Source organism: Schistocerca piceifrons, chromosome 5 (genome assembly GCF_021461385.2).
Source record: "Schistocerca piceifrons isolate TAMUIC-IGC-003096 chromosome 5, iqSchPice1.1, whole genome shotgun sequence".
Taxonomy (NCBI): Eukaryota; Metazoa; Arthropoda; class Insecta; order Orthoptera; family Acrididae; genus Schistocerca; species Schistocerca piceifrons.
This window is the reverse complement of record NC_060142.1, coordinates 22,218,872-22,244,605: the sequence shown is the minus strand read 5'-3', so window position 1 is coordinate 22,244,605 and position 25,734 is coordinate 22,218,872. Positions and strand designations below refer to the sequence as shown.

At 43.3% G+C, this 25,734-nt stretch overlaps 1 protein-coding gene across 1 annotated transcript in view; it reads left to right on the top strand.

Moving 5' to 3' along the window:
• Positions 1–25,053, top strand: part of LOC124798603 (UDP-glucosyltransferase 2-like) — a 109,062-nt gene extending 84,009 nt beyond the window's left edge. Inside the window, exons 5-7 of the mRNA XM_047262076.1 lie at positions 3,816–4,038; positions 13,293–13,512; positions 24,357–25,053. Of these exons, the coding sequence (XP_047118032.1) occupies positions 3,816–4,038; positions 13,293–13,512; positions 24,357–24,648 (735 nt within the window). The 3' untranslated portion in view covers positions 24,649–25,053. The remainder of the gene's footprint in view (positions 1–3,815; positions 4,039–13,292; positions 13,513–24,356) is intronic.
• The last annotated feature ends 681 nt before the right edge of the window (positions 25,054–25,734 follow it).

Here is a 25,734-nt window from a genome sequence, read left to right as displayed (position 1 = left end):
TCGTGCGGTTCTAGGCGCTCCAGTCCAGAGCCGCGCTGCTGCTACGGTCGCAGGTTCGAATCCTGCCTCGGGCATGGATGTGTGTGATGTCCTTAGGTTAGTTAGGTTTAAGTAGTTCTAAGTTCTAGGGGACTGATGACCACAGCAGTTGAGTCCCATAGTGCTCAGAGCCATTTATACAAATAAGGGTAATAAATTGGGCAATAAATTATATCGATAAAGATTCTAAATAAAAACCTTATCTCTTCTCCAGCCAGCAAGATAGCAGTTCTCCATTTATGTGTAACGCAATTGGTCTAGAGGGGTCGGTGAGGGGGATGAGGTTGATCTTGGCGGTGACAAGGTGGGATGGGGGACCCAAAACACTGGGCTCGCACCAGCACAGCCCTGTACACGCATCCTGAGGCGTGGAGACGTCGTCACTTTGGTAATGGAGGTATAGGTGGGTGCGGTAAAACCTATAGAGTATGACGAAGGCTGAGTTACGGTAAGTAGTTTCGTATGGAAGGAGCTCACAGCATATATGCAGAGATGAAGAGGCTTGTACGGAATAAATTCTCATGTAGAGATCCTTCAAATCAGTTTTAAGACTCAAAACCAATATAACAACAGCGGATTCATGTCACCATATGTGCCAAACCGAACTATCTCTTCCTGTTTCGTTAGAGCAATTTTCTTCTCCCAGAGAGACCCCAGATAGTTTCCTGATATCTGCTTTGTGTTTTTGTGTGCAGCCACTGAATTTATGAATTAATTTGACGGGTGCTGTGTGACTATTTGTTGAAGACCCGAAACATTGGAGTCCATGGCCAGAATGTCTCACTCCACCATCTGCTATGCGGTACTCTTGTGGGCTGTCGTAACTACTTGCTTAAGATTCCAGACTTTGGAGTACACATACAGAGTTCCTGACGTCAACAACCCCTATGTCCTCCATTTAACAGACGCACCACACTTCCTCACAAGTTTTCCAATGAACCTAATTCTTTCATTCTTCATTCTTCATACTGGTTGTACGTACTCGTCACATGTCATTATGCATCGTAGTGTTAACCCTGATTATTGAAATGACGAGACGGGCTCTGGAATCTTACCATTGTAGATGTGATAATACGCTCTCTGGATCTTTCTCTTTGATATGGACGTTATATTCCATTTATGCACATTCAAAGAGAACTGACATTTAGCTCACTAAGCAAGAATACAATCTGAGCAGCACTGCGTTCCCTTATGACCTTCCAGCGACGATTCTTCCCAGCCCACAATAATACCGTCAACGTGGGTGTGATAGCGATGCTGATACTACATGATAAATCAGTTATGTATAGTAAGAACAAAATTCTTAAGCGTTTAGTGACCACTTGTTGACAAGCTGCTTGTTGGTTTTTGTCTCGGGTTCTTCGGCCGACGTTTGTTTGATGTTTTTCTAAAGTTTTTCCAGCACAAGTAGCTGGAATTGTTAAAGTTTCACCTGCCATTCATGGTCAGTCCACCACCAGCTGTGGGCGATGAGCCTTGAGAACGCCAGCCACTTGTGCTGGGGAAACGTGAGCAAAATCATCAAACCAACGGCGGCCGAAGAACGCGAGACAGAAGTATGTATACTGCGAACATTAGCAGTTATGATGCTTTTCTTTGGGAACAAAAAACAGAATGTACTTTCATTTGTTGTGATCATTCACTATGTACTATGTGGTATGAGTCATAAATTCTTCCAAATATTTTTGAAGATACTTTAAATGATAGTATATCTGTGGGAAATGTATAAGGTGGTACAGTTTCGAAGCCCTTTCAGCCATCTCCGAAGATGAAATTTTTACCAGCATATACTATTTTCAAGGAATCGTACGAGGAAAAAGAAGAAAAAGAAAATGAAGCGTTAATGATTCTCTGAGAGACGTATCCTCTCCTTCAAGAATACTGTAAAGCCAAGCGTGCAACGTACTCAAGGGTCGTAGAACGTACGAAAGCTTTTGATACTACACTGAATTCCTGTACATGCGTTAACATATCTTACTTCGGAGAGAGGAGACTTGCACTCTTTTCCAGTCATACCAATGTTTTCCGTGCCTGAGATACTCTTGAGGAATATGAGCTAAGTACGAGAGTAGTCTATAGCGTTGTATGGATTCGACAGGTTCTTCTGCAGAGTTAAATTTAAGAAGGCTTAACTATGTTTCAGTGGAAAGAATTGTTCATTGTCTCTTATTTGTGAGTGCGTAAGGTAGAATTTAGTATTTCGACATTCTGTCAATTGTCTTCAGTATCAACGCCGGACTGAACTGTGATAGACTGAACTCAAGAGTTGAGTTCCGTTCATGGAATTTACGGAAGACCAGAATTCCCAGGTAAATATTCCGTTAAGATCTGAGTGTGGAACTTTTACTCCAGAATTCACCCATTTTCCTTTTTACTGATGCACGAGTTACCATTAATTTTGATGTTTTAACTCCCCTGAATTCTCTTTTAGGGTGCTAGTGTAACAATCTGCATATTCGCAACATCCTTGGACTAGTTCCATTAAACGAATGTGGATGTTTGAGACCCTTTTGTTCTTTGTAGTCAAATGTTTGTGTAGAGCTCTTGTATCGAGTGTTTTAGCCTTAACCATAACTATTTCACGTTCATCAAATTTGTTGGAAATATTCTTGCTATGACTCTTATGTAGCATGTTAATACCGTCTATCACTTACTCGTAACTCTTCGGATGAGCTTCTTGCGTTTGGTGCCTCTAATAGTTGTAACAAAGTTGTTGTTGTCTGGGTCATCAGTTTCGAAGACTAGTTTAATGCAGCTGACCATGCTAGTCCATCCTGAGTAAATTTCTTCATATCTGTGTATCTACTACCACTTACACCATATGAGCGTATTTACTGTAGTGGAGTGTTGGTCTCCTAAAATTCTTCGCCCATTTCTCGTCTCTACATAATCAAATTATTTATTTCATTGTACCTCAACACAGGTTCTACTATTCAGTTTTTGCCGTAAAGGTCTTTTCCCCTGTATCTCGATTCAGTTTCAAAAGTTGTCTATGTTTCATTCCAGCACAAGACGACACTGGAGACAAATGCTTCCAGAGAACTATGTCACCCTTCTTCGCTGTTCGTCATTCACTTTTATGTAATATATTATCGTAAATGTGTTATATATTCTGAGGAAAGTTTTTCAGGTTACGTATTGTAATGTCTGTACATGTCTCATTTTTAGGTAGTTTTCTTCCACAAAACAAAAATGATCTACTAGTTTTAGTGACCCATTTCCGAATCTGATTTCGTCAACACCACCTGATTTAGTTGAACTACACTCTTACACTCTTGTTTAACTTTTGCTGCCATCCATCTTCTAATCTCTTTTCAGGCCATTTGTGTTCCACTGAACTAATCTTGCAAGTGCTTTGCAATCTCTGACAGAATTACGATTTCATCGGCAAACCTGAAAGGTTTTACTTCTCCTATCTGAACTTTAGTAATGTTTCCATATTCCTGGTTGGTTGTTTTCTCTCTTTAACCCCTGGCTGCTGTACAGAAACATTTGAGATAGCCTGCGACCCTTTCACACTTCATTCCCAGTTACTGCGTCCCTTTCATGTACTTGGACTCTTAGAACAGCTGCCTGTAACTGAATGTGTCGCGAAAGAGTAACAAATTCTCGAAATTTTCGGCGCCTCATTTCCAGGTAAACAGAAAGTTTCGAGATTATATCCCGTCATGTGTCTCAAGAGAAACAATGCTAATGTAAATAATTCTTGTATCTTCGTTACGTGGGGTGTGGTTGGTGCAGCCTCAGTGTTGGACTACTGTTCGTGGTGGTGACAGGAGCTGCAGCAGTTGTTCGACTCGAGCGAGCGCGGCGTGGTGTACTTCAGCATGGGCACGCTGCTGCGCGTGGACAGCCTGCCCCGGGATCAGCTGCGCGGAATACTGCGGGCGTTCGCGTCGCTGCCGCAGCAGGTGCTCTGGAGGGCCGACCACACGCTGCTGCCGCCGCTGCCGCCCAACGTTCACACTTCCGGCTGGCTGCCGCAGAACGACGTCCTCAGTGAGTGCCGCCCCTGCTCACGGGCGTCGGGTCGGGGCTGTACAGTTGTATAGGATACTGTTGTGACCAGGTAGAACTACATTCGTGCCGGCTGCAGTGGCCGAGCGGTTCTAGGCGCTACAGTCCAGAACCGCGCGACCGCTACGGTGCCAAGTTCGAATCCTGCCTCGGGCATGAATGTGTGTGATGTCCTTACGTTAGTTAGGTTTAAGTAGTCCTGAGTTCTAGGGGACTGATTACCTCAGAAGTTAAGTGCTCAGAGCCATTTGAACCATTTTGAACTACATTCGTCCTGACACAACTGTGGGTTCTCTGATTTCTCTAGGGCAATGGTCGTCACACTAGAACACGTGAAATGTTAGATCACTTTATTACACAAGTAAATAAAAGATTTACTTAACTTTAACACACTTGTCTGCCACAAGAGTACTGCATAATTTACAACTGTAAGAAACTACTAAACCATCACTTGATCCACTCATTAACAAACTGTTCTACAATATTCGCCATTACCATCACTACAAGTTCATCTGAAGCTTTAACCACTTCTTCTTTGTAGACGATGATGTTGATTGATTTAGCTCACATCTCGAACTGGGCAGCGTTCTTGCTAGCTCGGCACTATATTGACTTCAGTGTGAGGGCGCGGCTTTGCTAAGATAGGAGGCATGCTCCTCAGCAGCACTTGCCATACATCGCTACACACTCGCTGCTATCTGTCGCACCCATCTGCATTGCCAGCTTCGGTGTGGCGACGCGATCTCCTTATGATACTACAGGTAGGACCCAGTTTTCAGCATCAGATGGTTTCTCACCGCTGTCCATCTGTGCCAACAGGTGCCTGTCAGTCCAGAGCAGCCTGGCTTACAAGTTCTGTTTAAAAATCGACGAACATATATCGATGAGCGAACACATTGTGACCGCGGTTCTGCTTGATATGGATTATACAAGTCCTGGACAGCACTCCATGGACGTGTAGCAGCAGATGTGTAAGCACAGGTAAAGCAATGGTTGGTGGTTTACAGGCACACAGCTCGTACACGGTATGTGTTCCAGTGGGTAACGATCAGGTACATTTGCTGACAAGAGGTCAATATCAGTTCTTTATAATCCCCCTCAAATCAGTGTAGCACAATACCGACCTTGCAACACGAACAGTTATCCTACTAGAAGAAGTGATCATCATAACGAAAGACTACAGCAGGTCTGCAGGTAGTTCACTGCTGTCTCGATGCCTTCAGTTGTCACCACGCATCTCATGGATCCCCAACTCAATGAATCCCACGGCGCAATTCTGCCCTCACCAGACTCACAGCACATGTGACACTGTGCACGTTTCTCGCAGCCATTCACCTGGGCAACGGCCTGTCAGGACCCAATCATCGATCTCGTGTAACAAGAAATGCGATTCATTCGCCAGGTGACACGTGTCTATTGATCTACGGTGAAAAGTCAATGATGCTTACTGAAATCATAACTGACAATGTCGATGGATCGACACAGGAACAAGTTAAGAGTCGTGTGATGTGGAGTTCCATGTTCAACAATGGTCTTTGAAGGGTGCGTTCTGCAACACTTGTGCCTGCACTAGCAATGTACCCTGTCGCCAGATCTGCCACAGATCGCTGCCTGTCCTGGATTACACGGTGGGGGATCTTCGGAAATCTATCTTTTGTGATGAGACGTGGTCGTCCAGCCTACTCGTTATTTCACCATACTTCAACCACCTTCCATAGATGCTCACGACAGAAGTACATCAGGCGACCAGCTTCGCCATTTCAGATATACTCGTTTCCAGCCGTAGCGCCACAACAATGTGTCCTCTGACAAAACCGCTTATATAACTGGATTTCCGCATTTGTCGCTCGTATCTTTGATGTAATGCTTGCCCATTCGTCTCTCTTCCGCTATCATTGTTTCCTTACTGCGTCACGTTCCCACATTACCACCAGCAGGCATCAACCTCACGGTGGGCTGTGGTCATTATGTTTTGCCTTATCTGTGCATATGTTATGTGTGTATGTTGCTACGTAGCTGTGAACTATGTGGGTATATTTAAACCAAACTTCATACATATAAAACTCAGTTTGCAGGAAAACTGCTTTTGGGTAATAAAATCCTAGCACCCTCATAGGAGTAATGGTGTGACACGCAAAAGTTACCGAAACTGAGTGTTATTAGTGTTCAAATGTTTCTCCCCAGTATATGATACTAACAAAGCAACATTGATAGAGAAGGTAGAGACCCACAAAAATCCACGTGGATTCATTTAGTAAGCCCGAAAGCGTCTCTGAGAAGCTAGTCCAATTCCATTGGCGTCTGCTGCGAGAAAGGCATTCCGCGTCACGGTGTGGTTTACTACTGATATTCCGAAAGTGAACTTCCCTACAAGAGTCAGTTTACGGTGCTTCCTCCTATATACATCTCGCGAGAGGAGCATATATGTACAGTATATTTTGACAGCTTTGTGCACAATAAGTTGTTCTTCCCATTCGTGGGAGCGAAGCAGTTGGTGGAACTGACAGTGGTACAAGCAGAACCCTTAACCAGAAAGCATAAGCGCGTTGTAAAATTTGGATGGGAACATCAGGGTTTGTAGGACCGTTCGTGACAGTCCAGAAGACAGTCTAACGGTAGGAGCAGGTGAGATGAGGTGTGGAGCTGCAGCTGGCTGCGACAGTGGTGAGGGAACATGGAAACATCGCGAGAAACGCATCCTACAACATAAATGCAGATGATAGTGAAGCCTTCCGATTGCTATGTTGTATGTCACTATGAATGACACCTGTCCAATGTGTCAACCATGATCAGAACAGTGTTCTGTGCAGCTGTGAGTGCATTACGTCGAACCTAAGAGAAACTGAATACGAGCGAATTATCCGTGCTCTATGGTGTGTATTTCCTTGACCAAGATAGCTGGAGTGTTTGTTACTTCAAAAAGCATCTTACGAAGATTAATACCGCATACAGGGAAAGGCGAAAAAAACGTCATCCACTGTGTCACAAAACGGACGAAAGTGCAAGCTGGGTGATCGTGACAGACACTCACTGAGGGGGAGCTCGACAAAAAATTAAGGGACTGGAGAACTGGACGCCGCACTCGCGAACCCTGTCAGCACCAAAATAACATCAAGGGCGCTCCATAAGCATCGAATTGCAGGGCGAGCTCCTATTCCAAAACCACAGATCAGAGATGCATGCGACTGTAATACGAAAATTTGGTTCTGAAGCCATAAGACATGGCCTATGGACCTATGCAAGCAATTCGTTTGGTCAGATTTGTCTTGTTGCACGCTGTTTTCAGCTTATGGCCGAGTTTACGTCACAAGAATGGAACATGAGAATGGGGGTAGCAGTTCGATGACGAGTTGGACATCAATATCGTGGTATTCTATGGGCTCCACGGATACCCCGCAAGGTCACATTACTCATAAGGAATGTCCAATGGACAACATTCGTTCCCCAATGCTGATGCTGTGTTCCAAGACAACTGAGACCTGTTCATACGGCTTGCATCGTCCAGGACTGTGTTTCGCGAGCTCAAGCGCGAACTGTCACCTCTCTCCTGGCCACTGAGTCAACAGATACATCCATTATCGTCACCTGAATATGCCACAATTTTGAGGGAAGAATCGTATAAGATTCCCCTGAAAAGTATACAGAACCCGTATTTACCCACTCTGAGACGACTGGAATCTGTTTCGAATGTTAACGGTTCTGTCACACTGTATTTGACCGGGTAATGTGTTTTGTTTTCGGTATTTCAACATTTTAGTCCAACCTCTGTATGTCTAAGCATTTAATAGTGTGATTTGCATGAAACTATTTTCACCTTTCCATTACACAGTAAAATCGTAATATACATTCCATAGCTCAACAATTAATATGTCTGGCGTTATGCAGCGCTTTTTTCCATAAACAGTCTCATGATGTATGTAAAATCATAGTTGGAATAATTAATATACACTGAGAAATGCGATCCTTAACAGTAATAGTGATTGCCGGTAGCTGACTAATCTAACTCACAATTCATTTACTATTTTATTCGAATTTTGATGCCTTATATAAATAAGTGGTTGTTGAAAGCAGATTGGGATGAGGCGGCGGAGTTGTGGAGTCAAGTAGGGCGCTACCCTAGGAGCAGTTGTCTGTTCTCTGGAGGGAGAGCTGGGAGGTACGCACGTCAGTTGGCTCGCAGACCACTGGACAGTCTTTTGCAGTGCCGCTGTTGGGTGCCAAAGCAACACTGGCAAACACAGACAATATCTTCTGTGGGTGGCGCCAGGCACCATACCGTGACCGTTATTACAGCCAAGAAGTGGAATGGAAAGAAATGCCGTTTTTGGCAACTGCCAAGAAGGAACTATTGTGCACAAAACGTAGAAAGCTGTGTTTTGTGGGAGGTGCCAGATGCTACAGAAGCTATCTGCAAAATATTTTACAGGCGTGAGATGTTGCGCAAACTGACTTCACGAAAACCAAATTTTATGCTACCTAAGAACTGCCAGGGTTGGCTAATGTGAATGAACTGGAGGTCAGACAGAGAAACGCGATTGTGCAGCTAGCAGCAGCCTCCTTAGCCACAGAGAGAGGCGTCTTTGTTCATTGTTGAATGGTAGATCACATGTTACTGGTTTACTGCGTAAGAAACGCTTTTACCCGTTGACATTTGGAAGATTCACTGTGCAGCCGCCGGCCAGGGTGGCCATGCGGTTCTAGGCGCTACAGTCTGGAACCGCGCGACCGCTACGGTCGCAGGTTCGAATTCTGCCTCGGGCATGGATGTGTGTGATGTCCTTAGGTTAGTTAGGTTTAAGTTGTTCTAAGTTCTAGGGGACTGATGACCTTAGAAGTTAAGTCCCATAGTGCTCAGAGCCATTTTAACTGTGCAGCCAATGCGAGTAGAATAAAGGTAAAAAATGTGGAACGCGAGATTTTCCTTTAGCAGACACTAATAACAAAACTTCTTCTTACTTCTCCTCCATAGAAAGCTGTCATAGCTTCACCTCTGAGAGTCTTGACCACTAACGTCCACCACTACCGCAGGTGTACCAAGGGACTTGGAGAGATTTCTGGCTGATTTGCACTTAGCCAGTGACAAGAGTCGTTGGTGTGCTGCCAGATTCAGTGATCAGCTTCCTTTCAATTCCGACTATAGGTTCAATGCATTTTCTTCTTTACTACTATCTCCTAACATCATGGTAATCGTGGTACAACGTCACGTTTCCAGTTGAACCGTTTGCGCGATTATTAGAATCTTACTCCAGACACTTTTATCAGATGTCCGAAATTTTCCTAGGATAATATTTTCATGGCTTGGCGATTGTTTTCTCTAACATAATTCATTGTATTTCTTGTTTCATTTCACAGTCGTTTAATTCCTAATTCATTATTCTGGATGGTGTTTCATTAAAGGATGACAGAGTTACAGGGCTCAATTTCCACACTTCCAACTTTGAATCACACGAGCGTAGGCTAGCACTGGGTGTCATGTGGAGGACCAGAATTGAATCTGTGGTACTTCCAGAGACTTTTCTGTGGTGCAACGACTGGAATAGGGTACACTTACTTCCGTGAAGCCAATTGATAAGCTAGACGAACGTAAAAAATTACCGCAAGATCTGGAAAGCTTATAAGAGCTGGTAAGGGAATGAATACACTCACCATATCCAGCTGACGCCATACGGCACTGGATGACTCGGCGGCCAAAGTGCGCCACTCGTTCAACAGAATCAGGACGTCAAGTTCGTAAAACTTCGTACTGTTCATGCAGACTTGGCACAACTTCTATATTGCGGCTTGTATTCTCAGTAAGTCTTGTTACTAATTATCTCACCTGGGAGTACTATTGCACGCCAGCTTTCTCTCCCACATCTAAGCAGGTGTCCTTGATAAGTCAATATCAAATATGTACAGTAAATTAGCAACTTATAGTCTAAATGATAATTAATTGTAACGGCAGTAACAGTATGTACAATAACGTGTATGTGGGATCTAAGAAATTTCTGTTTTACTTCCTGATTACTTTCGTGTGGAATATGAGCAGCAATGTCTAACAGATATGTGAGGTAACAATGCAGAAGAGATAAATGCTGGAGAGTTGACAGGTCAGACGAAGGGCGAGAAATAATAGTATAAGATTGGCGGATGAAATGGAGAAAACAACACAGAAATAGATATGGCTGAGAAAAGCATAGATTGTGTGTAGTGCGACAAGGAGACTGGTTCCATTTTTGACAGAAGGAAAGCAGCCGCAGTAAGCATAAAGAGAAGCTATGGCGATGACAAGAGGGACAGCTCCAATCTCCTCTTGAATGCAGGGTGGTTTCAGGCACGATGTATGTTACAGGGTGGTAGGTTCTATTAGTCGTATGGATGAAACGGACAAGTATATGAAGAAATATTTGATGTTATGCAAAGTACAGCTAAGATTCCTTCTGTATCCATAATGACACTGCATGCGAAAATCATATTGCTTATCCAGTCGCATCGAAGCTACGTTTAGGAAGTACTGATGTGATCAAACTGCGAATGTTGCAGGCATATCTTACCCTAGCATTTCCAGCTAGCTCTACAAGTGCCGTGTTGAGCTACGTCACGGTAGTAAAAATTTGACAGAAGTAAACATTGGATTACTTTTTGTTTAATTTGAGATGTAAATATTTTTCCAAAACTTGGATGGCATAAAAGCAGGAGGGATATATCGTGTGTCCTGTAACAGTGAAAAGAAATCTAAAATGTCTGTAAAGAAGTAATCTTTAGTTTGAGACACTATTGGTAGGGATACTTCCCTTAAGACACTGTCGATAAAATGTTTAGTAGTGGTTGTTTTTCGAATCACCAGTCTTCTGATTGGTTTGGTGCCGCTCCCCCACATATCTCCTGTGCCACCCTCTTCATCTCAGCGTGGCACTGGCAACATACATCCTCAATTACTTGTTGCGTTAATTCCAATATCTTTCTCCCACTGCTGTTTTTACCCTCTACAGCTTATCTAGTACTATGAAAGTTACTCTGTGTTGTCTTAACACATGTCCGATCATCCTACCCCTTCTCCTTGTCAGTGTTTTCCAAATAGTGCTCTCTTCGTGGATTCTGAAGAGAACCTCCCACTTCTTACTGGTCCTCCTAAGTTTCAACATCTTTCAATATCACTACATAACAAACGCTTCGATTCTTTTCTTTTTCAAGTTTTCCCACAGTCCATTCTTCACTACCACACAATGTTGTATTCCAGGAATACATTCTCAGAAATATTGAAATACTGCAGATCCTTTGGATTCGCCTTTCCTTTCACTTTTGTAGCAGGCTATGTTACATTATACCAGAGGCCAGTAATACAAAGTTTCACAACTGCTTTCGCAGACTCACGACGGCCCGACACCCGGACACCTGTTCTCGACCAAGGAGAGTACATTCCTCCGATTCTTTGGGTGTTTTCGTGATGCCTTCTGTGGACCTTCCTGTAATATCAGTATCACCTAGGTTTGTGGAAACATTTCGCCTCAGTGGCCGAAATGGGTCAGCACTGCACGATTCCCAATACTATGTCGCCGGGACAGCTGTTGCGTTTTTTTGGGGTGACTTAGGCACCCAAGCTGTGCTACTTCCTTAGTGGGAGAGCAGCAGCGTTTTCATTGTGACGCTGGCTGTGATGTCAGAAAGCATAGTGGTGGCTGCCTGTTCAACGACGTGAGATGTGTTAGGATTGGAGGAACAAATTTTGCACGTCTTCTGGAGGGAAGCAGCTTGGTACACACAGACGTCCGGGACTGGTACATGAATGCCGTACCGTTTTCGACGCGATTTTTAGCTCTTGGTGCGTGCCCCATGTGGAGTATTTTACGGATTTGAGAGGAGTGTGAGGATACTATTATTGGTGTGTTGGATGTGAAGGAGAGAGGAGTGTTGGAGAGTGGATTCTTGCAGTGGCCTTGAACAAGGAGGTGGATTCGGACGAGAGTAAGAAATGGAGACCCACAATGGAGCCGACGCAGAGGCTCACTGATGACCACATTCTAGAAATCTACATGCACGTGGTGAGCAGTTCGGAGCAGCGGCAATAGGAATCTTGAAGGTGAATTTCACCAACTGTACTGTGCTCTTACAAAAGCAGGAATCACTAATTTAAATATATGGTTCTAGCTTTGGTATTATCAGCTATAATGAATTAGTTACAGTAATAGCGCATAATTCACAATTAAAGTGAGAAGCAGAGTCGCTTTTCCACCCTCTTCGCAATTTTGTCAACTGTGCATCTGTACACACTTAATTTTATTAAAGAGGTGCATGAATATAACAGACATGTTTTGCTGCTCTGTGTCTCATGTCTTCTGGAAATAAATATGTCGTTATCTTGAATGTCATCTGTTTTTCAACTAGGCAGCATTACTTTGGTAAATTTTATAAATTACGTTAACCTATGTTTGGAGTAGTACGAGTAATCTTGAAGTAGAGTTCATGATGCCTACCTCAGTTTCACTGCTCATGGCAGAAGACTTTTTTCATTCCTGTTTAGATTTCGTTGGGTTTAATTTTACAATAATGTGACTGAGGGGTGGTTCTGTTTCGTAGAAATCATCTGATGAAGAGGCGCATTGGCAGTAGGCACATACCTGCCCATCAGATGGGTAATTTCATCTTTAAATTAAGGCCAATGCTTGTTACTAATATATTTTTTCAACCAATAATTCCCTTTTTGCTTTTCTAGCCAGTTTTCTATGTCCTCCTTGCTCCATACATCACGTTATTTTGCTTCTAATGTAGCAGAATCCCTTCACTTCTTGTACTTCATGGTCCCATAAGTAGATGTGAAGTCTACCACTGATAATCTTGTTTCTACTACTCCTCATTTCTTTCTCTTTCTTCATTTTCTCTCAACCTGTACTTACATTCATTAACCTATCCAGTCGATTCCCAAGTCCTGTAGCTCAACTTGACTTTCACTGATGATAGCAATGTTATCAGCTAGTCGTATTGTTATTTTTTCATCCTCAGTTAGACACACTTTCGAAATTCTCTTTTATTCCCGTCACTGCTTCTTTTATGTCATGATTGAACAGTAGGGAAAAATAATGCGTTTGCAGTCTTACATCCTTTTCAATACGCGCACTTTGTTCTCAGTCTCGATAGTGTCTATCACAAATATCACTTGAGTCTAGCACTGAAATTTTAGTACCCATGTCGACGGTATTCGGCACCTTCGAGTCAAGAGTGAGAGACGATGATACCCTGTGACTGTACTTGTGTGGCAGACCACCCCAAGACGGTGGCGTTCATCACGCACGGCGGGCAGCTGGGCCTGCAGGAGGCGGTGTGGGCGGGGGTGCCCCTGCTGGTGGTGCCCGTCAGGTCCGACCAGCGCCACAACGCCGCCGCCATGAGCCGCCGCGGCGTCGCCCTCACCCTGACCGTGGGCCAGCTGACGGAGCACAGCCTTCGTGACGCTCTGGACAGCCTCATCAACGACACCAGGTGAGCGCGCCTGACGAGCTGCACGTTTCTACCAAACCCGACCACGTGACGAATGACAGGGCACAGTGTGCACGAAGCTCCGGGCTGTCTCGCCAATGGCACTATGTGCTGGCACCATGAACGGCCTCGACCCTGCCCTCGTGGCAGCTGGCCGAGCACAGAGTGCATCAAACTCTGGACAGGTTCGACAACGACCCCAGATTACCTCACTTGGTGCTTGGGGCACCATCGCCAACTCGTAAGGCTGCAATCACATCCGATAATTTGGTCGATTGTTGATATGGTATTACGAACTTGTTGATAGTTTCATGGCCACTTGTTAATGTATTGCCTGTTAGCTTCAATCTCAGGACATTCTGCCAACGTTTGTTTAACAATTTTCCTGAAGTTTAGCTGGATCGAGTGCCTGTCAAAGGTTAACGCCCTATTGCTGGTGGTGTACTACAGTCAATCTCGCGGCCACAGATTTTCTGTATCTGTCACACCAACGCCTGAGGGCTTTTCCCATTATAGCTGTTGCCCTCGCTTTGTTACTTGCAACGACCCATCGCTGCAGAACGGGACATCAGGATCCGTTTACCACGAGGCGTTATTCTTGTCAAGTGTGGCGTTTGTCCCGTACATTCCCAGGGTGGTGCATATAATGGGCCGTATCTTTCGCAAACGTGGTATAAATTTACGATATGACCAAGAAAATAGAAGAGTGCTACAGATCAGCAAAAGAGGCCCACTTACAATGTTGGGAATGTATCACATACAGAGTATATGTGGGAAAGTCTGTACTGTAATGACTGGAGAACCCATCAGATCCAGGATAATTGAATACTAACATTATTACAGGTTGGGCCAGATGAGGAAACAAGCTACTGCAGAGCAAACGCTGTCTGAAGCCAATCGCACAATAAAATTTGCTGACACTTAGGTTCCTACTGTGAAACAGAAGCCATAGAAGTTCACAGACCTGACAATAGTTTAAACGAGATACAAGAAAGCCCTTGGACAAAGGGATACTGTATTCCTGTGCTACAGTGAACGACCACTGCAGGTAGCAAGGGGAGAAGCACAGTAGTAATGATGACGTGTCCCACTGACAAGTCCTGAGAGGAACTGAGAGGACTGCAAGAATGCGAGTCAAATAACTTACTTGGCAGAAGGTCTGGTGGTCGTGGGCTGTCTTCTGTGCACTGAAAAGAGGGCTGTAGGGTGAGTTAGAATACGGAACTCGGCTGGGATCTCAGGATACACTGGATGTAATCATAAATCATTGCATGAGGATATGTACACTAGAAGCACCCCTGGCACATCCGTTTTATAAACAGTTCTATACACAAAGTCTACTAACTGCCTTCTTAGTAGTATAACTTCTCACAGCTCCCTAAGTCACAATATAGCAGAGGTGGGCGCACCAGACTGAGTGTTCACTACATCGAAACGAGTCTGAGCCCCTCGTGGTTATGCAGCACTGCACTACAATCTCACAGCATCATAACTCCAGCTAAACCATACCTGACCAACTGACCAGCTGCTCCATCACTGCCATCACTGCCGTCACTGCCATCACTCTATGGCGGCTAGCCCTTTTATAGGTGGTAGTGCACCTGGCACCACTTGTTCTAGAAGTTTCCAGTACTCTCGAGCATTGCGTGTGTGTTACGCGGCAGCACGTGATGCCTACGTGACAAACAGTCCTTACTCCGCTATGTTCGCTGTGTCCAAGGGTTGCAGCTTGTAACGGCTCTGGAGCCTCGTGATGGGACATAGTCCGCTCTTGTTAGCAGAGTAAACATTACACATAAGCTACGTCCGGTCACGTCCGCCTCGCTGGTAGCAAGAATTTCCAAGCCTACATCTAACTTGATTTTTAACCCTGTTTTCTATCATTCGAGACAATGAGCAGCGTAAAGCTCTCAGACGTTGGCATACGTATGGTCTCTGGCCACGGGTTCGACGCTAGTTCGCCACCGGAAGTCGAGGGTGAACCTTTGGCGATGCCAGCCACTTATGCTGGCGAACCGACAGCAAAATATTGTAAATAAAAGTCATCTGACGAACCCTAGGCAGGCACCAACAGACTATCTACAAGAGTCCCCTGCAATTCACACTCAGGTGCCTGGCAGATATATTGTATGATAGTATAATTTAGCGAACAAAATACAGTGCAATTACTATCGGACGAGATTTCTGACTGAATACGGGACTTCCTAGCAAACAAAACTCAAAACATCGTTCTTGACAGGGCGAAACTGACAAACCTGAAAGAAACTACATGGCTACACCGAGCTATTCTATGGGACCTTTATTCATTATAATGTATATAAATTAGGGTGCGAATAACAGTAGAAACTCCATGAGGCTGTTTGTAGACGATGTTGTTGTCTATGGGCTGCAATGTCAGAGGCGTGTAGGGAACTGCAGATGGCTGTACAGATGACTGCCACTTGGCACTGAGGGTAAATAAATGTGACAAACTGATCATTTGCAGACGAAGTGGTCTGTTACTGTTCGATTACACTATTGCATATAAGTCAATGAAACCAACCATAAATTAGCTAGGAGCGACCTAAACTGGAATGCTCACATAAAACTGATTGTGTGGAAAGCAGATGCAAGCTGCAATTGATGGGAAGAATAGGCAGGAAGTGTGATTCGTCCACTAAATGAATGGCCCACGAGGCACTTGTTTGACCGATTCTTGAATGCTGCTTTCCAGTGGTGGAGCCCTACAGGTTGGGCTAACGGAGGAAGAAGATCCAACGAAAGGTGGAGCCTCTCGTCACAGGTTCGTTTAGTAGGCATAAGAGCATTACGGAGTCACTCAACAAACTCCACTGGCAGAGGCTAAACGACAGGCGTCGTGCAAAGAATGTTTTTAAGCAACCCAGAAAAGTTTACCGTTGAAATTCCGAAAGTAAGCTCCCACTGAGATTTTGGAAACCTATTACCTCCTCCCACAGAAGTACATCTCGCTCTCTCGCTCTGTGGCCACAATGAGAAAATCGGACAAGTCAAAGGTCGCACGGAGCCTTATCGACAACCGTGCGCATCAGGGACTACTCGCGAACGGAACAGGGAAAGCTAGAGGTGACGTTAGCGCCAAAAGTACCCTCCGCTAACGGTCATTCTGAATTTTAGTTATTTTGCAACGTATTTTTGGCTACAGCAGGATAGTATAAGTATCCTCGCATCTGACTACGGTTTGCAGATTCTTGGCTGGAATACTGGAAATACCAATGTTTTATTTTCCTTTCTTAAAAAAAAACCTGTGAATTTGGCTGATCATTCCGAAATGTTATTACTCAGATTAGGAAATCAGCTGAACCAAACTGTTATGTGTTTTGCATGTGGTTGTTAAATAAGACGCCGGTAGAGTAATTAATCGGTTCATGAATTTTAATGTCAGTCTAACGTGGGTTCCCTGTCTAATGACCGGTTGGTTACGTGTAGCTTGAGTTCTTTGGTATAATACTCGCTTATGGGATTTTATGTAGTATATGATTAATTTGCGTTAACGGGGCAAATAATGTCACTTCATCACTCGACATTGACTGTACTGGCAGAAACTTCAGGATCTAATATAGTACCAGAAACTGTGGTTTCCAACATGCTAATAAAACTGCAGTGTTACGTAAGGTAGCACAAACTGTGAGTTCCAATGACCTAGCAAAAACTGTGATTTTATCTTACTTGCAGAAATTGCTGTTTCCAAAACACTAGCAGACCCTGAGGTTTCTCTCGCACTAGCAGAAACGGTGGGTTTTATCAATCACAGAAGTTACACTTTCCAATTTAGTAGCAGGAACTGAAGGTTCCATTACACTAGCTGAAATTTCGGTGTAATATAAAAATATGTAGGTTCCATTCTGCCAGTAGAAATTGCGGGTTCCAAAGTATTAGCAGACACTGTGGATTCCATCGTGCTGAAAGAAATCGTAGATTCCAGCGTGCTAAGAGAATCTGTGGGTTTCAATGTATTAGAGGAAACTACATCTCAAACATATTAACAAAAGCTGTGGGTTCCAACAACCTAGCGGAAACTGCATGTTCCATAGCAGTATCAGAAATTTCTCTTTGCAGTGGGCTAGCAGAAACAGCGAAGTTCAGCATGCTGACAGAAACTGTGTGTTCCACTGTGTTATGAAAAACTGCCAGTTGTAATGCACTAGCAGAAACTAAGGGATCAATTGCACTAACTGAAACTGCGGCTGTACTATCAGAATCTGCAAGTTCCTTTGTGCTAACAAAAACTGCATATTCCAATATACTATCAGACACTGTACTTTCCGTTCTGATATGAATTTAACAAGGACGTTAATTAATGAGAGGACAGAATCAACAAGTCTTAATGTAACTACTGGGTAACAACTTGAACATCCTTGGATTATTCAAAATAAAATCTTCATAAATTTACTACTATAATCTTACAAATTACTAGAATACTACAAATTACTGCAACGCTAAAAATTACAAGAATACTACAAATTTTCGTAAATTCCTTTCTTTTGACAAAAAACATTTACTAGCTGCAAGAATTAAACTTTGTTTCTTTTCCTATTGAAACAGTGCAACATTAGAAAAGGTTAACCCCCAGTGAGAATCCAAATTTTGCCTTAGGTTCCAAAAGTATTACAAGAAGAAATGCAAGAAGATGTTTACTGATTTAAAACATTAAATTTTCTCTTTCTACGACAGTGTAACTCCAGGATAAGGTTCATTTACGCCAAGAAACCAATTTTCATCATATTCCAAAAGTTGTACAAGGAGCAATTTACTAATTTAAGGCATTAAATCTATTCTTATTAAAAGAGTGCAACTCTAAAACACAGTTCATTTACATTAAGAAACCGAATTTGCGTAAAGTTACTAAGGATTACAAAGGTAATTTAGTCACCTCAGGTATTAAATATTTTCTTATTAAACAGTGCAACATGTATATTCTCTTTATCCTTCCAGAATTTCAAGCAAAACAATTTACTCAAAGGTGTGCCTTAGGCTACAGTAAATCACGTGGATCTGGCCCGCGAACGGCACGTACCACTCCGAGGTAGACCTAGGACACCCGATACGCAGCGACAAGGCATGGAGTTAGCATTGGATCAACTACGACATACATAAAACCTCTCTTAACCCTAGAACGGTCGGGCCACAAACAGTTTCGAGAATGGTCGGACTGCGTCTGTGGGACACACTAAATAAAACACAACAAGTGAGGAACAGTATATTTCCAGGAAATGGCAGATTTTTATTTTGTTAAGGTACTACTTAATGCTATATTGACATTATTTTAACCTTTTGAATTATACAATACTGTAAAAAAGCAACTGAAAAAAACATACTTCTTTGTAGTACTAGGTGTATGTCAACTGGAAATACAAGTAAATTTGATTCATTTAGGACTGTAAATGAGAATAAGTTGTAGAACTAAGAAGCAGAAATGTTGAAATTTCACCATCTAAAAGGAAATTGTGAGTATAATGAATAGTTTGTAAGATATCTTCCTCTAAAATTATCATTTTTCGAAACAGTCGCCGCAAACCACTTCAGCATGCGTCAAGCATAGCAATTCCTTCCAAACTTTGCAGAAGTGTTTGGTTTTGCATCTTCGCCTTTCCTCTGGTTGTCGATCTTCAACTAATTTTTTTCTTTGGTGCCGGAGTGGTTAGAGGCAAGCCTGCGAATTTATCGCAGGAGGTTTGGCTGGGTTGCACGCATTGTCAAATATGGTGTTATCAGAGACTTTCCTAGGGTTCTGAGGTATTCTCTTCTAACTCAAATGTTTTTGTTTGCTTTGAATACAATGCAGCCACTGAGAGCTGCAGCGTTCAGCAGCTGAGAAAAGAGTGAAAGTCCAGCGTCTTGTCCCTCTAGCAACAGTATATTCACCACACCTAGCATCAACGACATCTACGCCGCCCTTTGTAGTACATTATTATGCCTGGTTTTTTCTTTTAACAACTGTCACTGTCAATTTCATCACAATGATACGTTGACGAAAAAGCAGTACTGGATGTTTCATTTTGGTGCATATGAGAGTAATGTGACATCTTCCTAAAATCTAAACATACGTGGGTACTCTTTTTCAGACTTTCTGGCTAAAAACTAACCTGGAATTTCGGGCTTATTTTTTTAACGTACCAAGAGCAGTAATAGTCTTTTTTTCTGACGACTGGGTAGGCAGTAAACCAATTACCTATTATCAGCTTTCTTCCAGACCCTTTTACTGAATCTACAAGACGCAAAATAACATCATCTGCCTTATTACTGATTTTCTATTGTCCTTGTGGCTGTGTACATCGATAGACTTCCAAATATTTTGCGTAGCATGTTTTAGAAGAAGCCAGGATGAAAACCTTGATGCCATACTTGGCAGGTTGATTTGGGATATACGAGAATTTCGTCCAAAGTAACGTTTTCTGCTGGAGAAACATATGCACTGAAGTTACATACATCAAAAATGAATCTTATGGCAGCAAGAATATCTTGTGCTTTTCTTTCTTTCCTCGTTTGGACGTTGTCAAATCTGATACAAAGAGTAAAAATCTGAATCTTTCCAATGACATACTTGCTCGAAGGGTTTCTATTCCGGTCGCATCTGTATCGCAAAAGTCTTCGATATTCATTTTACCGCCATGCAATGTTCCAGCTAAGTAAAGTAGGACAAAATATGCCTTCTATTCATCAAAACTTGTAGACCTAGCCATATTAGGGCCACTTGTATAATTGTTTCGAACTGAATGAGTTATAGATAGTGGTTGATTCAGGAACTAAATCAATCAATAGATTGGTAAAAGGTAAGTGCCATGAATCCAACGGTGACTATACATCTATCGCAGCTCGAATGCTTCAAGGAAAATGCATGGTAACTATGTTGTGACGTCTTGTTCAAACAATTTGTGGGAAACAACTTTTTCTCCAGTTAGTTGCTCCGATCCTTCCTTTACAAAATCGCATAGGTGATGTACCTGAGTCAGTTATGTGACATGTACCTGAATCAGCAACGGTAGGTGCATCGGTGCTGGCGGAAGACTGAACATCTTCCACTTCAAATGGTTCAAATGGCTCTGAGCACTATAGGACTCAACTGCTGAGGTCATTAGTCCCCTAGAACTTAGAACTAGTTAAACCTAACTAACCTAAGGACATCACAAACATCCATGCCCGAGGCAGGATTCGAACCTGCGACCGTAGCGGTCTTGCGGTTCCAGACTGCAGCGCCTTTAACCACACGGCCACTTCGGCCGGCTCTTCCACTTCAGCACCACCTATTTCACTATTACTGTCCTGATCACTGTTTATATCGAACTCTGGGTTCTTGTCACAATCGTCTACTTCGCTCTCATCATCATACAAAATTCGGAAATTTCACTGTATGAAAATTTTGTCTTACCATTTTAATCTGTAAACTATTGACAATGATAATTCGGTTTTAGGACATCACAAATAGTTCGCAAAGTAACTCAATGACAGATTACACCGAAATAAAAATGGGATAGTACTGACCGAAATGTGTAACGTAAACGTTCGGGCTGGATCTGACAGAGCAATGCCCTTTTTGGAAGACTGCCAAACAATGACTTAACAGAAGAAAAACCTCATTCACGGCGTGAATGTTTTTCTCTCGGATATTACAAGAAGTTGTCAGAGTGCTCCAGTCAAATCGGAAACTATAAGAATGTAAGTTCAGTGAAACAAAAGCTAGTGGGCCTCACACACACAGCCCGACAATTTTAGGGTCAAATAAAGCAGGGATCAAACAGCAGTTTACTGCCCCACGTCAGAAAACATGTCCTCAAGGTTAGAGCAGAAGCTGGCACGAGAAATTTAGTATCATCAAAACACAAACCTTAATCTCGAAAAAATTTCATATTGAAGTTAATCAGGCGTGCCAAACAATGTAAGTCTCTATCCATGGTGCAGCGCAACGGCTACGGGTTACCTCAACCTTGAACAAGTGTTCGGCTAGACAATTTGAGTTAAACACGCTAACAATTATCGAGCACTTCAGTAAGACCGAAGGATCACTCAGGCAACTATTAACTAAAACTTGACAAGAATTACAAATCACTCATACTTTCGCACAACTGTTGTTATTGTTAGCTCCTTGATAAACAAAAGTTGAACAGTTAAAGTAAGGCAACACAAAAAGGACACAACATCCTTTAAAAGAATAAAACCTAATAACACTAAAAGACTTATCTCCCTGCAGTATTTGCCTTTTTAGTTTAAGAGTGATCAGGTATAATAGTTCCGGTGGCTTGCCTACAAGGAAGATGGTTGAGCATACGTGACAAAAGTTCATAAATAGACATTATGAAAGCAGGGCAGCAAAACGGGTGGCGGAGAACAGAACACGAAGCAACCAGTAGTCACTCAAAAGCTTCCGGCCGGAACGAGTGTCATAGAAATGCCAAAGAAGGCCCACCATCAAAACAGGTAGCGGCAGATCCCAAACTCTGTCTTCGACCGAGCATGGCACGCAAGTAGGATCAACAACCGCTCCGACTGCTCGTCAAACGGCCGCAGGAAGCGCCGCAGAGGTGTCTACCGGCAGCGTCAGCGGGAGGGAACGGCTGCTGGAAGGCGCGCACGCCGGGCAAGCTGCCTCGTGCGCCGTCCTCTGCACGAGCCTTCGCCCGACTGTCGCTTCCATCATCCCTCCGTCAGAGAGTGCTAGCTCTGCACATACCCAGAATCAGTGCTCATATTCGCCAGGTAGGAGGTATTGGTCTCGCACACGGTTCACATAGTACAAGAAGGAACGCTAGTTTCCAATGTACTGACAGAAACTGTGGGTTCCGACATATTAGCAGAAACTCCATCGTCAAATATACTATCGGAAACTGCCGGTTCCAACATCCTGGTGGAAACTCTTGGTTCCACGGTACATCAGAAGCTGTGACTTCCAGTGCCCTTACAGCAACTGTTGGTTCAGTGGTATTAACATAAACTGGAGTTTGAAATGTACTAGCAAAAGCATTAGGGCTCAACGTACTAGTATAAATCGCGGGTTTCGTCATATTAGCAGTTTTAACGAACTAGAGGGAGCGGCATTTGCGCTTGTACTAGCATAAACTGCAGGTTCCCTTACAACGAAAAATAATTAAATGAAAAGACACAGCACAGTGTCAGAATACGCGTTGGAACATTCAATAAATCAAGCCTTCTGTCCATACTGTATACCAACTAGATTCCTTTCAGAGTACGCTGATGCAATAGCTCTGTACTTAATACAACTGTCAGCTCGACGAACGATCTGTACCCAAATACTGCAAAGTTGCACAAGTCACACCACGAAAGGCGATAGTATTAAACCACAAAATTACAGGCCCATATCATCAACGTGGATATGCAGCAGAAATTTGGAACATATCTTGTGGTCAAACATTGTGAGTTGCCTCTATTGGCACGTAGTCAACATGGATTAAAAAAACAACGTTCTTGTGAAACACAACTAGGCCCTTCTCACACGAAGTGTTGAATGTTATTGACAAGGGATTTCAAATTGATTCTGTATCTCTAGATTTCCAGGACCCTATTGACACTGTACCTCACAAGCGGCTTGTAATCAAATAGCGTGCTTGTGGAATATCGTCTCAGTCATATGTCTGGCCAGTGTGGCCGAGCGGTTCTAGGAGCTTCAGTCTGGAACCGCGCGACCGCTACGGTTGCAGGTTCGAATCCTGCCTCGGGCATGGATGTGTGTGATGTCCTTAGGTTAGTTAGGTTTAAGTAGTTGTAAGTTCTAGGGGACTGATGACCTCAGATGTTAAGTCCCATAGTGCTCAGAGCCATTTGAACCATTTTTTCAGTCATATGATTGGATTTGTGATTTCCTGTCAGAGACATCACAGTTCGTAGTAATTGAATGAAAGTCAAAGAATAAAACAGAAATGATTTTCTGAAGTCCCCTAAGTAGTGTTACAAGCTCTCTGGTGTCCCTTGCCAATATGAACGGTTTATGAGACAATGTGAGGAGCCGTCTTAGGTTGCTTGCAGATTGTGCTGTCATTTACCGTATAGTAAAGTCGTCAGAAGATAAAAAAAAATTCAAAACGATTCAGAAAAGATATGTCTCTGGTGCGGAAATTGGCACTTCACCCTAAATAACGAAAAGTGTGAAGCCATCGACATGAGCGCCGAAAGGTATACGCTAATCTTCATGTACACTATAGATGAGTCAAATCTAAAGGCCATGAATTCAGGAATGACAGTTACGAACAACTTAAATTGGAAAGAACACATAGAAAGTGTAGTGCGGAAAGCGAACCAAAGACTGAGTTTTATTGGCCGAACATTTAGCAGATGCTACAGGTCTGCTAAACTGACTGCCTACGCTACGCTTGTCCATCCTCTTTCGCGGTACTGCTGCACTGTGGGGGATCCTTACCAGCTAGATTTAATGGAGTACATCGAGAAAGTTCAAAGAAGGGCAGCACGTTTTGTGTTACCGAGAAATAGGGGACAGAGTCTCACAGACATGATACAGGATTTCGCTGGACATCATTAAAACAAAAACGTTTCTTGTTGCAGCAGGTCTTGTCACGAAATATCAATCACCAACTTTCTCCTCTGAATGCGGAAATGTTTCGTTAACACCATACTATGCACGGAGAAACAATCATCATAAGAATAAAAGGAGAATCGAAGCTCGCACGTAAAGATATAGATGTTCGTTTTTACCGCCTGCGTGGAATAATAGGGAATTATTGTGGAGATGCTTCGATGAGTCATTTACCACGCACTTCAGTGTGATTTGGAGAGTAACCATGTAGGTGTAGATGTAGATGTAGAATTATTTGCCTCTTCTCTTTCGTAGAACGCCGTCACTCGTATCGGCGCTGTTTCAGCTACCGTGAGCGCATGAGGGAGCTGTCGGTGCTCTTCCGGGACCGCCCCCGGCCGCCTCTGGAGGAGGCAGTCTACTGGGTGGAGTACGTGCTGAGGCACCGGGGGGCGCCGCATCTGCGCCCCGCCTCCCTGGACCTGGCCTGGCACCAGCACCTGCTGCTGGACGTCGCCGCCCCCGCCCTGGCCACGCTGCTGCTCGCGCTGGCGGCCGCCTACGTCGGCCTGCGCTGCCTGCTGGGCGCTCTCTGGAGAGGCGGCGCGGCGCGGCGGCAGGAGGTCAAGAGGGACTGAGCGACAGGAGGCAGCGCTGACCCTCCAGCCCGGTTAACATTCAGAGGCGATGCCTTGCATTCTATGTGCAGTGTTACTTGCTGGTTGGACGTGTTCTGGTAGAGAGATGAAGCTACAGTTCCCAAGTTATCACCTGAGATATTTTCAACAGCAGTTCCCAAGAACAGTCATATTTTCGGAAAGTTGGCTACATTTCGCTAGGAAACACTCTGTAATACTGACTGACCAAGTTCCACTGACGAATAAATGAAACTTGTAAATGCAGCCCGTCAGATGTATTATGTAAGATTTTTCCATGCAGCATCATGCTTTTACACATTTTGTTTTTAATTTCTGTGCTCAGAAAGTACAATCATTACGACGACAAATGGAAAGTAATTTTTTTTATTGAATCCTTAATCTAAATCAGAGTGATATGTGTCTTCGTTTGCAAATGTTGTGTAAGCGTAAAATCTCTAAGTAAAGAGTGAAAAACACTTTCTGCCTTTTACTTGATTTCAGTTTTCTGCGAATTAAAAATAAATGGTGATCCATGGACTGCAGCAAGTATTCTATTCAAGATATCTCCGTAATAAATTGAGAAACAGCAAAGTTTGAAATTTTATGTGTTGAAACACACAATGAAACTTATATCAAAAATGTAAAACATTCAACGTAGGTTTTAGTCAATGTATACGATATTCTAACGTCAAAATGAACATCCTGAACCAGTCCTCCCTCGTATTTTTTTTCCTGTAATAGTGATTTGTCAGGGCAAAGAGTGTATGAAAGAAAATTTATGAAAAATTCACCGGAAAGGTCGGGGATCTGGATGATATTTATGCACGAAACTCTCAACAAAAGAGAGTTCTGCTGCGACATTTGTTCAGAAAAAAAGCTACTTTAAGTTTGACAGTTCTGCTATCTCATGTTTTCATAACAACAACAAATTGCGTATTGAATATTCATATCTTGCGAAAGAGAAAATATAATTGAAAACAATAATTCAGTGTGTTAGCGGTCGTGATCACATCTTTGGCGTGTTGTAAAGATTGAACTGACGTGACTTCGTGGAAATTTTCTGGTTTGCGGCCGAAAGTATGCAGT